At 45.9% G+C, this 23944-nt stretch overlaps 4 protein-coding genes across 5 annotated transcripts in view; 1 reads left to right on the top strand and 3 right to left on the bottom strand.

Moving 5' to 3' along the window:
* Nucleotides 1-4802, bottom strand: part of LOC135392179 (E3 ubiquitin-protein ligase SMURF2-like) — a 30889-nt gene extending 26087 nt beyond the window's left edge. Inside the window, exon 1 of the mRNA XM_064622878.1 lies at nucleotides 4364-4802. Coding sequence (XP_064478948.1) covers nucleotides 4364-4415 — 52 coding nt within the window. The 5' untranslated portion in view covers nucleotides 4416-4802. The remainder of the gene's footprint in view (nucleotides 1-4363) is intronic.
* LOC135392181 (uncharacterized) lies at nucleotides 3795-15886 on the top strand. 2 transcript variants are annotated; one of them, XM_064622880.1, is made up of 3 exons: nucleotides 3795-4150; nucleotides 14115-14382; nucleotides 14440-15886. In XM_064622880.1, the coding sequence occupies exons 1-3, from the start codon at nucleotides 4096-4098 to the stop codon at nucleotides 15347-15349; spliced, it is 1233 nt and encodes a 410-aa protein (XP_064478950.1). In that variant the 5' UTR covers nucleotides 3795-4095; the 3' UTR covers nucleotides 15350-15886. The 2 variants fall into 2 exon arrangements, with proteins under 2 accessions (XP_064478950.1, XP_064478951.1); XM_064622881.1 differs by lacking the exon at nucleotides 3795-4150 and adding an exon at nucleotides 12751-13023.
* LOC135392182 (uncharacterized) lies at nucleotides 6498-12898 on the bottom strand. The gene is made up of 10 exons (XM_064622882.1): nucleotides 12600-12898; nucleotides 12439-12534; nucleotides 11331-11398; nucleotides 11193-11272; nucleotides 11012-11125; nucleotides 9551-9753; nucleotides 8583-8712; nucleotides 7537-7582; nucleotides 7298-7460; nucleotides 6498-6760 (listed from the first exon to the last, which is right to left on the bottom strand). Exons 1-10 carry the CDS (start codon nucleotides 12659-12661, stop codon nucleotides 6673-6675), a joined length of 1050 nt encoding a protein of 349 aa, XP_064478952.1. The 5' UTR covers nucleotides 12662-12898; the 3' UTR covers nucleotides 6498-6672.
* A 1627-nt stretch (nucleotides 15887-17513) lies between the features above and the next one.
* On the bottom strand, nucleotides 17514-19074 carry LOC135392180 (uncharacterized). Its single transcript, XM_064622879.1, has one exon. The coding sequence runs from the start codon at nucleotides 18810-18812 to the stop codon at nucleotides 17544-17546; it is 1269 nt and encodes a 422-aa protein (XP_064478949.1). The 5' UTR covers nucleotides 18813-19074; the 3' UTR covers nucleotides 17514-17543.
* Between the last annotated feature and the right edge of the window lie 4870 nt (nucleotides 19075-23944).

The following is a 23944-nucleotide window of genomic DNA, read 5'->3' as shown; positions in this document are numbered from 1 at the left end:
AAAAGGAGCCAATCCTTTTGTTTCGTGTCATGAACGCCCATCGCATCATTGCTTGTGGATTCTCGGTACCTTGCAGGGAAGAAAGACCCGTGGTTCTACAACGCACCACTTGATCGGCACCATACGAACCACATGATACGAACGGACGAGGCTTTTTCCTCCGGAGGCACCAACTGTTGGACCACTCATGGACAAATCATGTGGCACCAGAGTGTGCCGGCCTGGGCACCCTTGCCAGAGAGGACGTCGAACGGCAGGTTGGGTGGACAGTATAAAGCGGGAATTAAGAGAATTTAAATTCACGATCTCGGCAGTGCTTTGTTTATCTTCTGACGGCAGTGAGAGAGAAGGGGCGTACCGCCCCTTCTATTCAGCAGCAAACGAAAGGAAATGAGTATGCGCATAATTCCACATAAATGCTGTCCAACGAAACAAAATCTTTGCATTCGAACACAAAGGAAGCTCTAGGAAATATCGATAGTCCTCTACCACTGATAATGCAATTAAATCCCCTTTGCTTAAAAATAAAAAAAAAAAACTGCTCCACCTAGAGTCATGCGGTCAATGGCATTTGTTCTTACTGGGTTTTTGCCACCTCCTCATGTGAATGTCGTGTAACGTAAGTTTAATTATTTATTTATTAGGAATACCTGCAGCGGGCATTATAGCCGGGAGCGGAGCGATACAAAGCAAAGTGACCGCATAATTACGCAATATTTGCGCATGACACATTCGTACAAATTTTTCAAAAACAATGATCACACCGAAAATAAAAAAGTTGAAAGTCTGCGCAAAAAGCGAGGCAAATTTGGGGCTTCCACTAACGAAGATGGCAGACTGTTCCATTCTGGAATTGTCTTACAAAAGAAAGATTGCCTAAATATACATTAGACCTGAAATGATAAGGCTCAATTTCTTTTTACACGATCGTTTCTGGCGGACATGTATACAGGAGGTCTAAGGAATACACTCTTGTCTAGACCAGTGCTACAGTTGTACACTTCGAATATTAATTTCAATCTATTATGCTTCCTGCGCATCTCCAAAGTTTCCCATCCTAAGCTATGCTTTAGGGATCTACACCTAGTCTGGAATGAATAATTTCCTGTCACAAATCTGGCAGCTATGTATTAGGTATTCCTGCTCTGGCTCCCAAACCGCATACTCTAATACTGGAAGGACGTACGCTTTGTACACGATTTCCCTAACATTAGACGGCGCCATCTTCAAATTACAACGAAGGAGAAAAGTTTTTATGAAACAAAAATCGCAAAAATTAATTAGGCTCGCAAAAATTATGTTAATTTTTGAGAGCTTAAGTCGGCAATTTGCAAATAAAGGTGACTTTTTTACCCCACCAATGTGAAGAGCGTGTCTAATTTACTCAAATTAACGATAATTGACAGGGATATTCGGCAGCTATCCCGTCGGAAAAAATAGCCGAACATCACGAACGTATGTTGAAACCGAAATGAAAACTTGATTTGCGAGAAGGGTGTTCTCTAAAACGTCTTCCCTAAAAGCTGGCAGGAGGGGAACCCAAACGTTGTACAGCTGCCTTTGCGACGGAAACGCTCCGTTGAACACGCTGGCCAACCACCTGGCTCTACCGCCTATTCAAGCTGGCTTTGCCGAAGCATGCTTTACCAGCTCGTCTCGTCTTCCAGACTGGAGGGGATGCGGGTTCGAACCCTAGCACCGGATGTCATGTTTTCAGCCTCAAGTCAGCCCACGACGGTTTCTTATAGCATTACTCCCGATCAGAGCGTCGAACCGAAACGTTTTTCGGTTTGTTTCGCGGGTTCGGCCATAAGTGTTCAGCTCCGGTTTGGCTCCGAAGTTCACGTATATCGGTTCGATTAACCGGTTCCAGGTTCTAATACGCTCCAAAATTAGAGGTAGCCACTAAAACGATACAAGAACTCTGAGTTACGTGTTTTAAAGGTATTTATTTCTGTTTTTCGACCCACAGTTCATCCCTTCTCCGAGCAACGTGCCACCAACCCGAACCGGTAACCGAAAATTCCGGTTCAGCTCCAAGATGACGCTAGTAATTACGGTTCAATTCCAGGTAAAAATTACGCTTAATTCCGGTTCGACGCTGGTGCTATGACGATACCGCCTTTTCTGTGACAGCCACGAGCTGTACAGAGATGCGACGTCACAGCATATATGATCTTGGAGCTACGACCAACATGGTTCGTTGGAGAGAATAGTTAAATTCTGAAAACCCTGGAAAATGTGAGTGCGGAGCGTAATGACGAGTAAGTATACTCCCACGAGCGACTTCTGGCGAGATCGTTCCCCAAGGTCCGTCCGGTTTCCCGCCTGGAACCTGTTTGTCATTCTCCCCGAGCGGACAAACTGTCCAAGAAATCGTCTTTTTCGGGTACACTCCATCTTTCGCGAGTTAAGGAGGTAAAAATCGTCCGCTGTAGTGATCAGTTCCAGACAGCGGGGATTTTCGTCCATTAGGGGAACGTTGCAATTCCGCGAGAGAGTGGTTCATAAAAAGAAAAGTGACCAAAGTACACTAAAAAGCTTTTCGCTCACCGTCGTATCAGATATCATTAAAAACGCGCATTACTACACGACTACTCATTCACTACTGCATCTCCGCCGCAAAAATTGTCGCCAACATTTGAGACGGACATATGTCGAGCAACGTAGGCGGACACCTAGACCCTTGCAAAGACCGGGGGTACTCCTACTTTCCATTCATCCATGTTTTTCGATGCACCAGGTACAGGATGGACTCACAGATTTCCTCAAACATCGAGTGAAATACATTCGGGGTGGTGGAGGGGGGGCCTACAAGGTTTACTGTAGACCCCCCGAATTTGTGAGGGGGCGCAAAATTCCCAAGAAGGTGAGGCATCAAAGTGTTATCTCAGGTGCCGGATGCGAATAAAATGTCATAAACCCTTTTCCGAATAGTTAAGGCTTTGTCGACTGATGATGTAGAACTCACGACCACATAACCTGAAAGTGTTCCAGTATGTTTTACACATTCATTCAAACTGCCTCGAATTTTTGGGACCCGGGCATGGAAGGGGGATCCAGTTGGAATCTAGGGTCCCCCTAATTCAGGACGTTGCGCCGCCCCTCAACCCATCACGCCGGTGTTGCAAGACAATGTTCTCGCTACTCGTTTATTGGGGCAGACTGCTTATTCGTGCGTGCACAGCACAGTTTAACATTCCTGTGGGTCAACTACGTTAGTAAAAACGAGGCGATACGAAAAAAAACGATAAAAAGAAATGAGGCATTGCTACTGTCGTTTGAATTACACCACAAGTGGATCTGGATTTAGTCATTCTAGAACCGTGATGACTTTCATGTGTGGTCGCTGTGTTACGTACGGGAAATAAATTAATCTTTACTCTAACTACAGCATGTTACGCAGAGATAGCTTTATAGAATAGCGAAATCGTGGAACTGAATCATGTTGCAGCAACATGTCACTCAGTGATTTATTCGGATGTTCAGAGGTTCCCTCCAGGGAGCTTTTTAGACACATGTCGGACAATGATCATCAGTCACACAGGAACCCAACTGCATCAGTGCTCAAATCATTTAAAAACACGTCCCTACAAGTGTTGTTTTTCTCAATTTCGTCTGGTTTCAAAACATAAATATGAGTCCGAAGGGGGTCACCCAATCAATGTTGCACATGACTTTCCTGGCCAGACAAACCGGCGCCTTTGTGCAGACTATTTGACGCGCCACGAGACAGACAATCTGATGTTTTCCTGATTAGAGATGCTGAGCCCTTTTGCTTGCAGACGTCATCTGTTTAGCCGCTGGGAGACGGCGTGATAAGAGAACTCCTGCTGATACAATGCAAAAGCCAAGCAGACGGCGTTAATTTCGAAGCAGATGGCAAGCGGACACTGTCGTCTGCATTGGTCAGATTGGAATTTGATATCGTCACAGTAGTTTCACTGTGCTTGATAGCACACACGTTCCTGCGTGCCACGCGAGTCTTCATGCCGTCCTTACAACAAGCACGACTTATAGCGCTTCCGGAATGAAAAGAGTGAAAACGGAACCAAGGAGAATAGTTTTCCAGTCACGAAAAGACGTGTTTCTCCGATGTCGCCAGGGGACCCCAGGGACAATGGCATGCAGCTCCCTCGGAAAAAGCATGGTAGGCAGCAACTCCTCCCAGGAGGATTTTCTTTGACAAATATAAATTACACAGCGAGATACTCGGCTGTATACCGAATAAGTATGCAGTAAATGACCTCAAAGACTGGGCGAAGGCTCGCATTAGGCTTAGTAAACTCACCTGGCCGAAATAAAACAGTAACGTATTTTCAGTCTCTTACGCCTGGTGTTGTGCAGGATAATTTGTACTTACTCGTGAGCCGAATTTTCATGGTGCCATTCCGTCTGGTTGGCTGATTTGCCATGATAGCACTTGACAAGGGTCGGTGGGTCTCCCGAACCCCACCTCACAAAACACCTCCGCAAGAAAAACTGCGATCCACGCTGGCCGGGAAACACACAGCTTCAATCACACATCCTTGTAGTGCATTTGGAAGTCATCCTTGCATCCATTCCTAAGTAATGTCCGGCGTTATAGAGATATATCCGTGCGGGACAACACACACATTCCGAGCGCTCAACAAGCACAACGAAAGCCCGATAACTTCTTCGGGGCTTCGGGCACTTGGTGCCTTCGGGCCAGGCCAGTCTTGTTTGTAGACGCGCAGCCAGTATCGTCTCGCGGCCTGGCGGAGAATGTCGGAACTCGACGAGACGTGGGGAACGGCACGCTGGCACGGGAACGGAACGGTGCGACTTGAAAGCACGGCGAAACCGAAACGGTGCGGCGGTACGGTTTTGCGGTCATCGTTGTGCTCCTTAGCAGATAGAGTCGTAGAGTACCAAAGGCGAGAGCTGTTCATATCTTTTTTTTTTTTTTTTTTTTTTATCTGCATGGGGTTTCTGATAAACGTTGTGAAGTGTACGTCGCCATTCACTCGCTTTGAATCAATTTTCCTGAACATGCCCATCCTTTGGAAATGTGTTAGCATAACTCTTTGGTTCGTTCTTGCGCTTCCTCCTTTCTATTATTTTCTCTCTTTTTTTTTATTTGCTCCTCCTTTTCTCCCTTTTGCTTCTTATTTCCTCTTTTCTTTTTTAATACATCTTTTTGCGTTTCGGGGTTCATGTTAGCGTTTCGAAAGGGTTATGCAGACGCATTCCAAGGGGTCCATGAATGGATCTTCCTAAAGTTTTTTGAAGGCTCGCGCCACCCTAACCCAGAGGCGTCGTTTTGTAGATGTGGTCCACGACGCACGTTCAGTGGAGCCTTTGCGGACGGCAGAACGGACAAAGCACACAGGATGCATATTTAAGGCGAACTGGAAATCTTCTTGGTTGACATCATCTTGGTTGAAGTCTCCTACCATGACGACGCACTCCTGAGAAAGCATTATGCAGTTCATCACATGGTTTACAGTGGTTGCCTTCGTGTAATCCCTAGCTGAAGGTACACAAGGGAGAGCGTTGTGCCGCCAGATTGAAAACTCTCCGCCTATGCCGTTCAAGCTATAGTTTCTGAATGGTTGCGCATTGGTGGGGTCGCTCGTGTCGTGCACTTAGATCACCATAGATCATCCTAGGTAAGCATTTGAGCCAGTGGCAGATCCACCTCCACAAAAAAAAAACAGAGTGGTATAGCATTTGGTATTGAAGTGGCCAGATCCCAGGTTCTTGGGACATGCTAACAGAGATCCGACATCATCTTGGAGAGATTTATTTTGTCCGAAATTTTGGCGCAGAACCTGCGGGTAGGGTCCAGAGGAAGTGCGCGGATGATTTTACATTTAGAAAAGCTCCGAAAATAATATTCGAGGGCCAAATAAATGAAGTCCCACGTCATAGAACAAAGGGGTGTAACTGATGTTGCCTCCCTAGTGGACCAATGCGACTTGCTAACCGTTAGACGTCACTACCATCGTCAGGATGATGGTTCAAAGCGTTAAAACCCCAGTGCCGGGGAGCTAAAAAGACAGACACATGCACTGTGTCTGCCTTTGGCACTGGGGTTTTAACGCTTTTAATCATGATTCCAAAAAACCCAACAGCCCACTTTTTAACCCTTTTTCCCTTCTGCATTCCACGAAGCCCCATGCAAATAACCGACGACTCGCTTTATTTGCTCGGTTGCCACTTTTTGTGAGCTTTCTGGATGTTACAAAAATCTTGCGCATGCATTTAAATTTTTCTGTTTAGTGACACAGGCTACGTCACATCAAGCCACGTCACGTCAAGGAAGAGCTCAAGTGAGGTCTCGTGGAAGACGACTGAGAAATATTTCTGCCAAACGCAATGTTTAGTGGGATTAAATGTAGACAGGATGCAACTACACAAACTGTCTGTCCAGTCTTCTTTTCGCATCATGTCTATGTTTTATCTGAGCAAACTCCGCACTCTCCATTAAGTGAGATGCCTGCCAGATTTTCTAAGGTACAATGGAGCGCGTATTATGTATAAAAACCAGTCAAATTTTATTAACGACATAAATAATCGAATGTCCTAATAGGAACAATGCGTGGTGGCACAAAAACGATGACTACCGCAATAATTGAGAACATCCTCAACACTTGACGCGCAAAAGGTACAGAGTATCTTCTGAGTAGCACGAGGGCTAGAGTATCTTCAACCATTGTTCTTGACAAAAACTGGAAAGCTCCTGCTCTCGCTGATAAGGATGCTGTAGAGGCATCTGAATACTGTAACAAAATTCCTGAAAGAGGGTCATCCATTAATGGCTGCCACTCGCAGTTGTAGGGCGGGTTCCCACTGCCGGGCGTCCATTCCCGGTGCTTGAAACGGCGACCAGAAAGTGGCAAAAGCGTCCACACCCGATGCTCACCCGATGGTCACCGCAGTCTCGAGGTACCTCTACGAGAGCAAGGCTCGCACCACTTCCGTTAACTAATTATTAACTCTTTCCCTATTAATTCTTACGTTGACTCCTTCAAGCGTATGTCTTTGTCGCAGGGATATCTCAAGTCTTTAACCCCTTCCAGTAGTAATTTCGTGTCACCATCTGCCATGGCACACGACGATGTGTGCACCACGTAGATAATGTGGAGAGAAACAAACGCCGGAAACAGACACCTTGCTCTCCTTCGCTGCAATTGGTTGATCATCACCCGCTACAGCGTCAGTCACGCAAGGAGCAACTCCTTGGACGGCCACCCTCCAAGTGACGTTTCTGCCGCTGCGGCAGCGAGAACGGGCCTCTAAAGATGGAGATGCTACAAACGCACAGACTTACGGATCATTTCGATCCATGTCCCGTAGCATGCTCATCATGCTCTTGCTCAAAGTGTGGTTGATATATGATCTGAGTTGGACATCTCGAAGTTTGGCAACAGTCTCCGCCAAGTCACGAAGATGACATAACGACGAATACGTCACGTGGGTTGGCACCATGATGTCTGAAGAGCATGGCAGAACAATTAGTTATCTGGGCCGAAGGAAAGCTATCGAGAGATGGGTCTTTTAAACTACAACCTTCGAATGAGTGCTTCGCTGTATTTTCTTCATTGGCAGTCCAGTTCTAGAGAATGAAAGAAGACAAAATACAGTTCAGCACTAACTGTGAACTTTTCAATGATGAACTAGTTTTCTGAGAAACTTGTAACTGTACTAAAAGCGATAAAACCCTTTCAGTGCGAGGGGACAACTAAAAGGACGAGACAAACATCCCCTCGCACTGGAGGTTTCTATCGCGTTTGGTACGGATCACCAACCTGCCCGGATTCTAACATTATTTCAGTATTTTTGTAAGTGTAGTTTTTTTCAACAAAGTATAGCCGCAAATGTAACTGCGATTAAGATACTCGGGTAGTGTCATCCACAGATCAGTTACCGTTTTGTCGTCGTTTGCAACATTACACGATTAAGAAAGCTTCAGCAGTCTTCTTGAACGATGTTCTAGTGCACTGAAAACCAGAATATTCGTTTTCATTGTTCGTCAATAAACTTAAAGTTACTGATTGTGAACCACTTTTGTATGTTTTCAAAGAAGGTAACTGTTACTCCATTACCATTTTTGCGAGCTAGCCGTGACTGTAACTGAACACGCGCGCAGAAGGAACATGCAAGCCAGCTGGTGCAAACGTGATGTACGAAGACAAAGGGACAAACAAACAAATGCGCAGCTCGGGACAATTTTGTTTCTCCCCTCGTCTTCAATATAACTGAGTTACGCCTTTTAAGTAACTTATCCACGATTCACCGCAGGATACGATAAATAGTATAAGTGCCGTAAGACAACCACTGACTGTCAACTCCAGGGGCATTTTCACGGTTAATACTGCATGTGCTGTGTTTTTTTATTTTGGGTTGTGTTTTACTTTGCAAGCCACACATTTTATAGCTCAATCTACGCTTTTGAGTTGCAGAATTGCAAAATTAATCAAATGTACGGAGCATTAAGCAATCATAAAAAGACGCATTCGTGTCACGCGACAACATTAATTTTATTAACGGATCAGCAGGTAAAATGCTTTCGTGAGGCGTTAAGAATGGCCCAGGAATTGTAATGGCACACTCACCTTTTCGTTAAGCAATGCGAGGAATCTTGTTCGACCAGGAACTTGAGTGGCAGCCACAGTTCTAGCTTTGGCTGTGGCTCTCTCATATTCACTGTATCTCTCTCTGGTCCCAGGTGGAACTATTAAAGCTCTAGCGGAAGAAAGAAGATGCCCTTCTAATGTTTGTAACCACAGTAAAGTCAGACACTTAGAAGAGAGAGGGAAGTAAAAGCTTAAGTGCTATAGAAATTTAAAATGTTGCTCGATTGTGCCGCTCGAAACAGTGACACCCCTGGCTTAAAGTGTTGCCAACAGTGGGTCGCACGATTCAGTAATACGACACAACCGCAGTTGTGTGTGATAGGGAAGTAGTATAGTAGGGATGGAGTAGTGACAGGAAGTAAACACACTGCTCCTCTTTCATGAATGTTGGATTGTCATCTTTACAGCTTCCAACAACAACCATGATGCTGGAGGATTTTGTGTTTGACTCCCCCAGAGTTCAAAAGAAATGCCATTTTAGGTTGCCTAAACTCGCGCAGCAGGAGCAACCTCACAAAATATATTTGCAAAGTGGCCCACGATTACTGGGCAATTTCACTTACGAGAATGCAATTAATATGCGGCGCTCAAATCTGGGAGGAACGGTGACTTTCTCCCACCTCCAGATTGACTGCACAGAGTCTGTGATCAGTGGCACCACAATCGTTCTGGCTAGCATTTACACGTTTTGTAATACGGACATATCGACCCAACGACATCAGCTGCGAAACACTAGGAAAGTGTGCGTGCTACGCTCGCGTTTCATAAACCAAAAGGCTGTGGAAGACATTCCACCTAAGATATATTTTATTTGAATGCAATGTCTTTGTTTATTGCTTCTGGTATTTTTCTCTCATCATTTTTCGAGATCCAGAGCAGAAGCCCATTTTTTTGGGGGCCTCCCCGCCACGCAGTGCCTGCAGTATGAAGAAAAAATAACTCCTCACACGTATTTCTTTCTGCAGTCTTCCTGATATCCATTCCTTAGAGATTCCCTTCCTCTAGCTGGTTTTATTTCCCGTTGTCCAGCACATTCCTTACGTGTGATGGAGCATGCTCTCACTGCACCTTTGCTGGTGCCACGTCCAAGAGGTACCAGGGACTGACTACGTGTTCGAGAACGACACTTGGCAACTTCCGTCTCTATGGCCTGAAAACGGGAAGTTTGTTTAAAGGAGTGCAGAGCGGCTTCCAAAAACTTTTCGGATTAAGACGTCCGATGAAAGTGTGTGTCGTTTTACCGAATGGCGCTAAAGGTTTTGATGTGCGCAATTTGTTTCCCAGAAAAGAAAAAAAAACTCGCATAAACGTGGCTCCGCGCCTTCACCCTTAACTCGAAACTCCGGGTATTACGAGGAGGAGAAGGTATGATGGCACGTCACCGATGACGTTATAAGGAGAAGTCGTTCTGGTTCGCCGGTCAGTGGGGCTCAGCGCCTTGTCCCTTTGCCGCAATAAACCAGTTTTGCCAGTTCTCCCGGGGAATTGGGGATACAAGGAGCGGCCAAATCATTGCAGAGCCAGGAGAAAGTCTTTATCAGAACCCAGAACAGCCGAGTAGCAGACGACACAGGAGTAGCAGACAACTTTTCTCTAGACCAATCAGCGAGCGTTCTCCTTATAGTGTCAGCGCAACGTTCTAGGCAGATCACAGGCTGGTACTGCTCTTCACCGCCGTTACGCACGGTCGCTTTTTTGCGGCGTACTTTAAATTCAATTTCTGCGATAATTATGACTCTGTGGTGCGACTTATTTCGCATGGTGCATCTTACTGGCCTACTTAACAGTTTTATAGGAAGAAAACAGGTGTTATAAATGACTTCTGCACTACTTTAAAGGGATGCTCACACCCGGAAACCATCTATGAAACCGATATGTTCCGCATCAGTCGACAATCTATGTGGCTTTTTTTTTTTCTTTTGTCCGAAAAGTGCTTAGATGCTGAATGAACAAATTTTAAACGAATCTTCCGCAGCTGCAGAGACACCGGTGGCGTGACATCACTCCCTAACCGGAGGAGGGAGAGGGCGGCGTTAGAGGAGGAAGACGACATTCCTCTTCTCAAGGCCTACTCTCATTGGCTCTTAGGGAGCAACATTTTCTTGTTTTTCCAGGGATGGAATTCTACCGTATTCTGAACATTTGGCAAATTATTGGTCAAATTAAGTTGGTGAAATTATTCCGTCGAATAAAGTCACACTAGCCCCTATTTCGCACGAGCATTTTCGATACTGTGGTGCACGAGGAATAACGCCGCACTATACATTTGAAACCAACTGCGTCGACACCATAATAAGTCGAGAAAATTTACAGCGAGCAAATTATGGTTCATATTACAAATTGTTATGACAACTATATTTCATTCCAAACCGATCTAAACAAACATACAAGCCTCAGGGTTTGCGAACCTTAGGTGCTGCAGATGATTTAGCCCAGTTTGTCCCAGTCTGTTTACTGCGCTCCACAGTCCTGGCACATCGTACCAGAGGACCTCCTGCCTTCCTCTCCTTGTTCTTGACCACCTAGATAAAATACGTGTATAGCTATTCATTCTTCTACGAAAGATTTTGAACGTGTGTCGCCGCTTACAGATCGCCCTTGCCTCAGGGCTTGGGCATCACCTAAAAGAGCGTCGGCACTGATCACAGCGTCATGGAGCTTCTTGCTCACTGGAGGAAAAGACATACAGAGTGAGCAGGCACACGATAAGGACGGGAATGTCTTTACCTGCATTGGTAATGTGGTTGGACGGGGCTGGTAAGTCAGCTTCGTTGCACTCTTCTGAACTCTTGTACCTTCGGGGAATCAAATAAAATGCACCGAGACGATGGTAAAATTTTCGCTACGACACATAGGTGGAATCTGCGGGACCAGGTGATAATTTTCCAGACTCTAGTTTTATTTGCGAGTGTATTACAGTGAACCCTCTTTATTATTACCATGGTCATTCCCAAAAATTTTGGTCATAATGCAGAATTGTCATATTAACCGGGGGGGATTTGCGGAGGAGGGGATTTTCGAGACTTGCACGTCAGTCCCAATATAATGTATGTACCTGTTCCGCTGTGGACAAGTGCCACATGCATGCTCAGATTGGTCCACTGAACCCTATGTTCAAGTGTGGGATTGAGGGAGTGTCCAGCAACCCTGGACACCCTCTAGATCCGCACCTGGCTACATCATATCATATAACATGTTTATTCACCTCGTGGAAGTGTCATCTAAATTCCCAAGAGTTTTAGGAATGAGAGAAGTCCTCATCAGTCCGAACTTTAGGATATTCAAATTTATGTAAGTTTTTTTAATGCAACAAACCTTACAACAGTCGGTTGATCAAGTCCTCTCTCTATCTCCCTGAGAGCCGAGTCTGTTTAGAGACAAAATTCCTCCGCAAGTTTTCGGTAATGTCAAGGGTTCAGAAGGGAGTTGAGATATATACCCTTAAAAATAATATTGCTCATCATACTACCTCATTCTACAGGTTGTTTATTTTTATCATTTACAGAATTTTTATTAAAAAAAGCTACGAGAGCAGCACAGATGCCATTTTTGCAATTGAGTTATACTGCCAGTCTGACATTCTCTCGATGAAAGTATGCAACTACAGGAAGACTATAATGACCTAAAACCCATTAATGAACTCTTTAATTGGGAATTTTTTTGCAAAAGCGACATGTCAGAACGGGAGACAATCCTCGATGAGTCTGCCCTGGAGTCTTTACATGGGGGAGGAAGATTCATCGTACCCCTCTCCCATATGCAGAATGCACTACCAATCCACCCCTGGCCAGGCCACCGAGGCTGCACAATCGCAACATCATCTGCAATGGCTTACTCTGAAAGAAACTGCCTGCAAGCTTCACAATTTCGCTGTACGAGGAGACGTTCAATCTTCACCTGCTGTGATGCACTTCTCAAGACGTTTTCAAACCTAAGAAGAAAAAAAACAAGTTGTATTAAGCATTACGACAGAACAACACAAACTTGATTGTTTACTTCGAAACGAAAGCAATCCACGTTTCGTCAGATGCTGCGAACACCGGCACGACCTGCGCCATCACGGCACGCGGCCGTGGCTGGCAGTGGGGCACCACCTACTATTGTGACGTCACATACAACCCCATGACCCCCCACTCGCCAACCGGGCGAGGTTTTGGGTTCTGTTTTGGGGTGTTAAACGGCAAGAGGCTTCTTGTGCACTCCCTGTGGAGTGCGGGAGACGCTACACGCTACCCAATGCTGTAGCTGGCTGCTGCACCGGCCGGCTGTGTGTTCAGCATTCAGCAGCTTTGCCGCGTTTTCAGTCTCTCTCTCTCACTCACTTTTTTTTTTCTAAAAGATGGCGCCACCAACCATCTCTATTTCGTCTTTTATTGTTTAAACATGGCGACGGAGTCTGGTCGGCCGAAGCGCAAGCGTGGTATGTTTTGCAACGTATCTGTTTAAGAAATTGCAAACATCCCAGAATATACACCATTGTGCCTTCGAACTGCCGTAGCGTTGGCCGAAATAATTCACCTGGTTCTCGCGTTTCCAGATATTCTCTATTTGGTCAAGAGACCCGCTGTTGTGTTGAAGTTGTTGAATTCTAACTATGTAGAAAAAAATTGAATCTGTAAAACGCAGGATTTTTTTGTCACATATTACGCACTATAGAGTCACTCATAGAAATTGGTGCAACTAGCTCACTGTTGAAAGCAAAGTAGTCCACATGAACTCTGCGTGTATTATGGCGGCGTTGTGTTGTTTGCGGCTTGCTCTATGGCGGCTTGCTCGAAAAATGATGGCAAGCGCAACGGCTCATTTCCCGCCTCAACAAAACTCATAACAGTGCTCATGATTTGGATCGCTAATATGCACTGTCAGTTACTAGTCACTCGGTACAAACTAGACTCTGTTCCTTGATCTTTGACGGTTAATACGAGCTTTCAGGGACCCCGTTGGTGTATTTGGCGCGTATATCAGTAAAAATATAATTGCCGATAGAATGGCCAAGAATTTTGTATTTCCTGCCATTCTTGTTTGGTGAATTATCTTTCGTTGATTCAGCCGCTTTTGCTGTTAAAAAAGCCTACTTTTAGAATGAGCTAAAAATGTATATATCAGAACCTTGCGTACATGAGGCAAGATAATGAAAAGTGTTAGGATGCATGGGAGTTCCCAGGGGGGCGGGACAAATTGGGGGCCAAAACATGCACCCCCACCTGTTTTTCTGGAGACTGACGCTGCGGACTGTGGGGGTGTCCAGACGCTGATATTATGACATCTGAGAATAATTGTGACGGCCTGTGGCTAAAGAGCTCACAATTTTCACAAGTAACCTCAGCGTTTCCTTGCCCCCCCCCCTCTCTGTACACCCATGTGAGGATATCGTTTGCCTCTCTTTCTCTCAGTGAGTTTCAGTGGTGTTAGCAATAACTCTATTGAGGGGAGGCCGCATACTCAGTGGTGCACTCATACGTCGAGAAACATTCGCTTACGTCGTAACATCACCTTCGGTATGTTACACAGTGCGGAAGTTGACGGACGAAGAAATCAACGCCATCTTGCAAAGTGAATCCGAGGGCTCCGATGTTGACGACCCGGATTTTGTCGAGGAAGACCAAGTCCAGGTGCTTCCGAGCCCGTCAAAACACGTGCCACCCAAAGTGGAATCAGTTCCGCCGACATTCCCCGTTTCTGCACCATCTCCTCAGGTGTTGGACAGTGAGTACAGACCTGTTGCTGTGGTGAAGCCATCAGTTACTCCAACCAAGACACAGGCAACACCAAGCACAACGTACGTGTACACTCGCGTTAGATGTGCCCTACTGAAATTTCCGTTTCTGCATTACAGGGATGCAAAGGAGAATTCGTACCGCTGCTGCGTCAAGAGCTGCGTATCCGGAAACCTCTCGGACAAAGATGGACTCTGGCTGTTTCCCCTCCCCAAGTCCGAAGATACCCTCCACGCCTGGGAGGAACACCTTCAGATCGACAAAGAACACAACAGTCCACTTAGTCCACGCGTCTGCTTCAGGCACTTCGACAAGGCAGATTTTATCCGAAAACAGCAACGATTTGTTGGACTATGTGAAGGTGCCGTCCCCAAATGCGCGGCCACGACCAGCAAGCCCAAGCCGATGCCAAAGCCGAGGCAGCAGACCCGTTTTCCGACGCCGGTCACGTTCCCGCAGGTGGTACGCCTGATGCCGATCGACAGTCAACTCGGAACTCCCGGACACCCGGGTATTCCGGGTGCTCCGATTGCGCCTCCCGTTCTACCCACCCCGCAAGTATTGCTGAAGGGAGCCCCCGTGCCACCGCCCCCGACCAACGCTATCATCATTCCCGACGACGTCAAGCCTGCCCAGAAATCGGTCGCGTACGGGAAGGACGGCTTTGTCGTGACAAACGGACAACCGGACAGCGCTCTGGAGATGATGGAAATCAAGATAGAGCCGATAGATCAGATGCAGGAAGAAGATTGCGGCGACGGGCTGACGTACACGCTCACACTGGAAGACATACAAGAGGAACTACCTTGGGTGGTTCCGGACAATTTGTGGAAGTCGGAAATGGAAAACGGAGAGTTAGTGATTGTGAAAGAAGGCAAGGAGGTCACGCGGAAGGTGGTCATAAAAGACGGACTCCAGCTGGAGGTGTTTATAGGTGGAAAACGCGTCGACAAGTTCAACAAGACGATACTCAAGTGCGCGGATGACTTGAAGGTGGTTCTCGAACAGGTGCAGAACTTCCAGAACTGAAGTGCGCGCTACATCGCTCGTGGGGCAGCGGTTTGTCATTACAGACTTTTCTAGTATCATTTTATTTACTGAGGTAGGGTGTCCGAAACGGCGACGCTTTAGAATATTTGCGATAAATAGTTGAAGGGCCTCCTAGTCTGCAAAACAAATGTTTGCCTCCATAATGGCAGGGGCGCTGGGTGCAGAGAAGGGGCGTCAGAGCAATCTCGTGTCGCCCTTGTGCGCACATTGGTGCTCCACCCTACCACGAAAGAAAATTAAAATGATGCTACAAAATGCTGTACTGTGGCAACTCGGTCGTATTAATAATCCAACACTTGGAAATTTTTAGGAAAAATTCAGTCGGAACCCCAATATCTCCGAGTGTTCCACTTGAATGCTTTTGTCAGTACAGTCTACCCACGATGAACCCCAAAAAGAGGAAGAATCACTTCCTGGTTCGCGATTTCTGTATCCAACCGCAAAAAAAAATTCTTTTTATCAGTTACGGTGTTGCACGAAGCGCCGACTCACAATAAAGTTGCTTCAGTTTCACGAGCTTATTCCTCTGTCCCTCGCTTTTGACAAAAAAACGTGTTTCTTTCAAAATTGCTCAGAATGGTACAGAGTTGGCACGGGTCTGTTGGAACGCAGTATTAAAGATATATAGAGCGACAATAAAAAAAGAAAGGAAAAAAGAACACTGACAGAGGGGCAAAGGACGATGCGTACGCTTTCTGGCGTGGGTGTTGTCCCTTATCCCTGTGTCCGTGTTTCTTCTTTTTTAATTGCCGGTCTATATCTTTCGAAATCCGTATCAAATAATCGAAATCCATAATTCGTTTCAGATGAACACGACCTAGAATGTGTTGAAGGCCTGTACCGTGGGTTCTCGAAGCGCGTTCTGCAAAACGCAGGCTTTCCCAGTTTCTGCCAACAGCTCCTCATCTCCTCCACCGTCATCCTGCTGGAACTCTCGTGGCTTTCCTCGATAAAAATGTTACGCTGACCCATATTGACCCTGTCCAGTACGATGGAGTGTTGCTCGATGCACGTGCTTCTCTGTGCAGTTCTTAGACTTTATCTGGTCACAGGAGAAGGTGGAGTTTTGCCTCTTCTCTTCCTCGCTCCTTACATTTTGCGCATGCGTCGAAACGCACTCGCGAATTGCTCGCAGCAGCTTTATTCCCGTTGCACCATTAAAAGCGTGTAAGGGCATATTGCGGCACGTATCTTCGGTAAAAGTTTGTGGAAGGCGGAGGAGGCCCTCAGTGCGCATAATATGCCGCAAACTTTTTGGCAATAGCTCCGTGAACCCGGTGAAGCTTTTGCGCTACGAAGACTCTTCCTAAGTTGGAGGTGTCCCAGGGAGAAAAACCTACGGCCTAGTGACAAATGTACAACACACATATCCTGTCTGATTCTTCTGTTTGTTTGTTTTTTCAGCCACGTATAAGAACACTTCACTTTGGGAGTGTCGGTACAAATCCATACTGAGAGAAGCGCATCTAACGATGGGACAAAGACTCCCTGTCTTCATCACTTCGTTAGACTCCCTTCTCTTAGTATGGTTCTAATCCGGGTCTGGCACCACGTTTGAAAGTCTGCGGAAGCATCGACGTGGATACTCGCGACGACGTGATCGTACGAAACCCGTTCATAAATTGAAGTCAAAAAAGGTCTTTCAAGTTTGTCCCTGAAATGTGTGTTCGCTGTTGGGAGAAATATGAGGGACCGTTCATAAAGCGACGGTCCACTGTATGTACGGGAAGATAGAGACTCGACCGTATATCACGATGGACTATTTCCACGTTCCCATCGCCCCTGGTGGCACAAATGTCAAACATTGCGCGTGGTTGTGTCATTGCATGCGCATACTCTGAAAAGGTCCATTGGTCTCTCATTGGCTAGCCATGCAAAGTCTACCAATTGTTCCGACTGCTCAATTTTCATTCACTTCCTGATATTCGTATCTGAAAATGAGGAAAGTGTCTCATTGTATACATATTCCTTCGCACCTCTATTATTCGCGAATTACTTTATTTTAGTACTTTCTAACGTGGGACATCAAAAAAATAAAAAGTCCTCGGGTGAATATAACTGTGGCTGAAACGGGTGAGATGTTATTGCCTACGCGTTTGAACCAGCGTAGCTGTATTTCAATTCACGAAGACAATCGACAAAGTTCATTAAACGAATATAATGCAAAAACATTTCATTTCCGAGACTGCGGATCGGAAAAGCGTCCTCTCATACTAGCGGCTCTCTTTGGCCGCGTTAATATTTTTCCCGGTGTAGGAGCACGATTCTCTTTCAACGAACGAGTCCTCACAATCTTGGTCGACTTGCACGGAGTTAAAGTGTCGTCTCTGTTACTCGACGTCTGAATCTTGTTCAGCAGCGTCTTCAAGAAGGAGGCCCTCCGCTTCAACCCTTTGTCCTTTTCTCTGTCTCCTTCCCCGTTCAACATTTTTTCGACCGACTTCTTCGACGAGGAGCTTCTGCGCAGGAGACTGCGACGTTTCTTTGGTGGCGGCGATGTTTGTGTTGACCTGGAGACACATTCCACACCCTCTTCTACTGGTGAAGGCGGTGACATCAGCGCTGTACCTTCATCTGACGAATTCGAAGGAATTGGTCTACTTTGTTCCGACTTAATTGGCGTCGATGCGGCTAACGGATTACCGTTTGGCTTGCTCGGGGGTACATGCACACGAGTAAATGAAGGATGTGTTGAAACTGTTGAAGAAGGCACTTTCAGTGGTGGGACTGCAAGTACAGGGTTGCCAAACCTAGTACAGGAGTCTTCTGCTTGTTGATCGCACCGTGCCGTGCCAATCCTCCGCAGTTTAGCATCGGTCGGTGTTATAAATGGAAGTGGCCTAGGATGTCTTGGGATGGCCTGCAATGGTGACACATTACTCGATGCATGATTGATTTGCTGCCGAGTTGTTGACGCAATACTTGATGCAACGTGCAAACCTTGCCGATAACTTGATGACAGTGGCTTGTTCGGTAAAAGCCTAGACGTAGACAAATACGAGCGTAGGAGCGACGGTTGTTTCTCTTGAGCGCCGTCGGATACACTCGCGCGTTTTCTTGTATGGTTGCCGTCTGGGTCGACGAGGTTTTGATTACCTTCCAAAACAGCTTTCTTGTAAGATTCGGTCCGTTCCATTGAGCGCCTCCTCAGAATTCCCGTTCGCAGAGATCCGATCTTTCTGGGCGACTTTACTCTTCTCTCTCTGATAACGGGCACAGCAGACGGTACGCGCAACTCAGTAGGCACAATTCGTCCGACACTTTTTGGACCAGGTGACAGCGTGTATCCCCACATACGAGACATTCGTGTCCTCGTCGGTGACGTAAACACCTCGCACGATTGACGATCTTTGATGAAATTCGTTATGAGAACGCGCCGGCGAAGATCGTACTTAAGTTGCCTCGGGGTTGAGCAATCTGGGCTTGTACGCTGATTCTGCATCTTCACATAGTGTCGCAGGTAACAAGGTTGTATCGGAGCCCCGTATTGTCGGCAATGACAACAGTCGTTGATTCAGCGGGAAAGATTGTCGTTTTTGTGGCGACAGTTTTCCACATGTAGTATATAGATCTACCTCCGCCGCTTGGTATTTGGCATATTTGACAACCAAATACAACGTAACGGCCAAACACACAACATTCCTACTGTTGACCAATCGGAGGGCCAGGAAGACCGGTTTCTCAGAGTGCGGTTTGGAGCTGCTTATGCGCATGCGCTGCTTAGCCGATGACCTTGGGGCATGCCTTGGTCCCTTGTGGCAGGACTTTTGTGTCTTGTGTACCCTGTGTTCCGACTTCCGACTATGCTTGCTCCAGTTTTTTTTTTTTTTTTCTAATTGCTCTAGAAAAGTGCCTACGAATAAATCACTGCGCCGAGTTCAATGAAAAGCGACGAGTAATGAGACAGAAGCAACTCTTCCAAACCTGGGAGACTACTATAAACTGAGGCTTGAAAAAATAAATAGACGTTTCAAGATGCCTCCCATATTTTGAAAAACTTTGCGGCGCCATTTGGAGTGCTGCAAAGCATCATTTTAGCGTCATTACCAAAGCATCATTATAGCAGAAAGTGCAATTCTCTGGGAAAAACTTGCGTGCATGCCAGCGAGTTCATATACTAGCATCAGGTCTCATTCCGCATCCATTCTGCGGGGAGAATCAATCCCTCTCTTTTTTGCATTCGACATCCATCTGTTCATCGCTCACCGAAAACGTTCCCAATGGACTCGTTTCATTAGTATACTCCTGCGCACTCATCTCCCCGCTCAGCTTCGCCCAGCTCCATGTTCATTTACCTCCCGCTCGTATCTCCATTTTCTCACATTTCCCACATTTAGCATGAGTGAGCATGAATAGGCATGCTCATGAGCCTCTACCGAAGAAACGTCACCGTGACGTATTCGTGACGATGGTAGACACAGTGAAGCCGAAACAGCGCTGACGGAGAACACCTTTACCAAGCTCGAGCTTCGTATTAGTGGCCGGGTCTCAAAAACTTGAGGCAGTCTGAATGACAAAAACTGGCAAATGCCTTATTGTTTTCGTCTTGTATGGATTAATTGTATTATTTGAACACACCCGTGAACACTTTGAGGTCATGTCGTCATGAGTCCTACCGCATTGACAAAGCCTGGACTGTATGCTGGCAATTTGATCGATTCAGAAAAAGAGTTTAGGACGTTTTATTCGCATCCGGCACCTGAGATAACACTTTGGCGCCTCACCTCGATCCATGGGAATTTTGCGCCCCCTTCACAAATCCACGGGGTTTACAGTAACCCCTGTAACCCCCATTTCCACCGCCCCTGAGTAAAATGTATTGCACTTGATGTTCGATGTCCATCCAGTATCTAGCCTCAAAGTCGGTACCTTTGCGATTCTGGTGCATCAAAAAACATGAACGGATGCAATGTAGGATAAATCTATATAACCAACACCTGTCCCCGCCAAAAAAGAAAAAAAGAATAGTTGAGTTGGTTTGGGTTGTCTTAGTATGAGTTGTCCTGGTATGAGTTTGTGTGTGCAAGGAACACTGCGATATCCTGAAAAATGGTTTCGTCAACGACCACCTATATATAGATACTTAGTATACTCAACCAACCCTTCGCACGTACACATGGCCAAAAAGATGTCAGACAATCACGTGTTTTTGTCTCTCTCTCTCGCTCACTCTTCTTGTTTTCTTTCCTCTCTCTCTCTCTTTCAACGCTTTATCGAACTGGAGATCTGACGTCAGCAACATATTCCCGAGTTGAGACAAAAGACAAATGGACAGAACATAAGACAAAGCTTTTGCAAGAATGCAGGATGAACAGCCTAGCCTAGCAGTGCACAAAGGCAGTGGATGTGACGAAGGATACGACACACGTCACACGTGTTTATTCTTTAGCGCTCAGTAAAGCAAGTTAAACCCCCATAATCTGCTTTTGGGTCCCCCGTCGAGGTTACACAGGTTGGCTAGCACATGTTGACAGGCGTGGCCTTTTATACGACTGCGTTTTCAGATGTAGTCTTTATAACAAAGGCTAACTATGGGCAGCTGAATCAAGAACGTGTTCATCAACCTCTTCGAACCTGCTCTGGGAAGTTGCATGAAATACTGACTCATGGACTAGACCAAAGAATGAAAAGTGCCTTTTTGGCGAACCACTTGTCATAGAAATAATAATAGTTATATATATCCACATACTGACAAAAAACTGCCAAGAAGGGAGTTTGACAAGGCCAGGTCTATTCGATACATACGGCACTGGTACAATTTCAATTACAGCACTAATACAAGATGATTTTGTTTAACATTAACTGTCATGTTAACATGACAATACTAGTAGAAGTAATAATTTTAGTTTTCCAGTAAGAGTTCTTGGTGAACGAGCTTGCTTGCGCTGCAGTTTTCCTCTGGCTCCAGATGAAAATAAATAAATAAATGCTATCGCATAAATGCATTCGTGCTATCTGTGTACATCTTAGCTACTAAACTCCGTTTGTTTGCCTTTTTTGCCCGTGCATCATCGTGGTGGTGGATGGTAGGGCTTTCCGTTGTCGTCACGACTGACGCCCTGGGGGTATGTGCGTCCTGGGACGACTTCCAAGGGAACTGTGCCGACATATCTCTGAAAGCGTCTGAGGAAAGTCCAGACAACACAAGCGACACCGGGATAACCCTTCGCAGTCGCGACGTGATATGGGTAGCACCGTGCTAGCACGCTAACCACTGAGCCACGCGAGCGATCCTCGACCACACTAGCCAACCTCGTTGTCGGTAGCCCCCACGCGAACAACATATGTGTTGTGTCTTTCTATTCTAGCCTCGGATTTTTTCTTTCGTGATGTATGACATAGGCTCTCTTTCTTTTTATGCATTCTTTCAGTAATGGGTAGCTTCGGGTGAAAAGGTTCTTTGGATGTAATTTAAAACCAATGCTGTCGTGTGGTACACAGATATTCCAGGAAAAATGGCATTCGAAAAGCGCGGCTGTGGTGAGCTTGCCGCCCATCCGCCGAGCGATTCATGATTCGAGTAACCATGAGCACTAGTAGATGGCGCAGCGTGGTGTGGTGGCTGTTGCGGCTGTTGTCTTCAGTGTCACTTAGATGGCGGCACTGCGTCACCGCGGTCGGGTGAATGAATGCTGAGTTCCGAAAGTTCTGAGTGAGCCGAATCCTCGAAATAATTTCATTATGGAATCCTAATAACTCTGACAAATTGTGTCATCGTTCACTGATGGGCCGCTGCTGAGCAGCTGGTGGCTCACTATGTTGACAAACCTTTAAATGCGGAAGGATCCCAAAAGGTTACGGCTGCCACCAGTGGATGTATATTGAGGCATCTTGCCGCAAGCCCAGCATGCCGAAAGATAGAAGTTTCTCTGATACACCATCATAACGTCTAAGCCGTAAACATTTTGTACTACAAACATGAGTATCGCCTCCCGCTTTATCTTTCTGTTCACAACGCAATAATTAATTTTAGATTTTAGACAGTCAGATGTTCCATAAGCGCTATCGCACACCGTGTGAGTATCGCGCACGGATTTTCCTCCTATATATATGGTAGGGGTAAGGGTTTCGTTTGTGTCCGATGACGAACTCGAATTACCGCCTGATCGCCGTGATTACGAATTACCACCTGAGGGCGTTTTTTGTTTCCTACTACGTTTTCGTTCCTGTACACTTGTGGGAGTGACTCATTCCGTGGATTTCTAAAGTGGGGCCAGTGTAGAAAGTTGATATGTTGGTACATAAACTGCAAGTGACTCCTTCGTTTCCTTCTGCATACGCTTATTCCTTTTTGTAATTTCTGATTATTCGTATTCATCCGTGCATTTGCAAGCTGCCGTGTAGTTAGTGCAGCACCTGTCTTCTTGCCTTCTGACACTGCGGGTTTCCTCTTTCGAGTATTCAACATTGTCAAACAGCTTTATTTATGTTAAAGAGGTTTATTTATCAGACAGCTGCGAAGTTCAATAAAAGTATATAAAATGCAGCCACCGTTTCTAATGCCAATACCTGAATTCGTTTTCATCGGATCAATATAATAGGTTTTTATAGCGAATAATTTAAGTATATCGAGCTTTTGTTAATGGCTTCTCGTTGGTGTTACCTAGAGGTGCTACAATACAACCGAATGCCATTCTACCATATCGAATGCTACCACATAACTCCGGAGGACGAATCATATATTTGCGGGAATTTCCTGAGGGGGATTTTTTATTTATTTTGCGTGACATTATTTACGGGCTAATGTGTATCCCGGTGGCATTCACGCATTTTTATTGTTGCTTTCAGCACCAGAAATTCACAGAACCGGTAGAGAGGTCAATGTCAAGGGGATCATTTCTTTCTTTCCATTGTTAGGCAGGGTTCTTATTGGCTTCTTGCCTTTATTTATTTGTCGAAGCGAAAGTTTTTTTGTTTGTTTATGAGTTGACACTTGGTAACCACGCACGTGGGTGCCACGCAAATTATTTATCATACACTTTCCACTATCTAAAAGTAGCCAGTTTGAACATCGCCGATCCCTGTGGCGTGACCATATCCCAAGCAGCAAAATGTACTGAAAGACGAGTGCAATAGGGGTGAGACGGGTAGGTGGAAGGCCTTGAACAGACTCGTGAAACTAAAGAACATTGATAAAACACATACCGTCCACCCCTATTGCACTCGACTTTCAGTACATTGTGCTGCTTGGGATCTTGTCTCGGGACACTTTATCTTATCACAAACTCTATCACTGAATCGTTTATCTTGCCACCCCCATCTAAAAACCTGAGGGTTTAGGTTTCGAATGTTTCTATCGTCTTTATAGTGTTTCGTTTGCGCGGTATTTTTTGTATCGTCATTATTATCATTCGCATCAATAAAATAGGGCACCGTGATCTGAAAATGCTCTGCATTACTCGGTTAATGGAGGCGATATTCGGTAGCCATCTGTTTCACACTGTTTGAACTTGAGGATGGACGTCCACGTCCAGGATCCATCTTTGATTTACGACCAAGTGGGTGATCATCTCGTACATGCACCTGCACTTTTCGTGGTCAACGCTGACTCCATGACCTTCGGTGACGTCAGTA

Source organism: Ornithodoros turicata, chromosome 4 (genome assembly GCF_037126465.1).
Source record: "Ornithodoros turicata isolate Travis chromosome 4, ASM3712646v1, whole genome shotgun sequence".
Classification (NCBI taxonomy): Eukaryota; Metazoa; Arthropoda; class Arachnida; order Ixodida; family Argasidae; genus Ornithodoros; species Ornithodoros turicata.
This window is presented reverse-complemented; position numbering and strand designations above follow the sequence as displayed.

Excerpts from the sequence above, each read along its gene's own strand:
- LOC135392181 (XM_064622880.1), top strand. The coding sequence starts at position 4,096 with ATGTCGCCAGGGGACCCCAGGGACAATGGCATGCAGCTCCCTCGGAAA. Across the intron at positions 4,151-14,114 it reads GCTCCCTCGGAAAAAGCATG|TGCGGAAGTTGACGGACGAA; the intron begins GTAGGCAGCAAC and ends TATGTTACACAG. Across the intron at positions 14,383-14,439 it reads CAGGCAACACCAAGCACAAC|GGATGCAAAGGAGAATTCGT; the intron begins GTACGTGTACAC and ends TCTGCATTACAG.
- LOC135392182 (XM_064622882.1), bottom strand. The coding sequence starts at position 12,661 with ATGGCGCAGGTCGTGCCGGTGTTCGCAGCATCTGACGAAACGTGGATT. Across the intron at positions 7,461-7,536 it reads AGCGAAGCACTCATTCGAAG|ACATCATGGTGCCAACCCAC; the intron begins GTTGTAGTTTAA and ends CATGCTCTTCAG. Across the intron at positions 6,761-7,297 it reads GACATGGATCGAAATGATCC|GAATTTTGTTACAGTATTCA; the intron begins GTAAGTCTGTGC and ends ACCCTCTTTCAG.
- LOC135392180 (XM_064622879.1), bottom strand. The coding sequence starts at position 18,812 with ATGCAGAATCAGCGTACAAGCCCAGATTGCTCAACCCCGAGGCAACTT.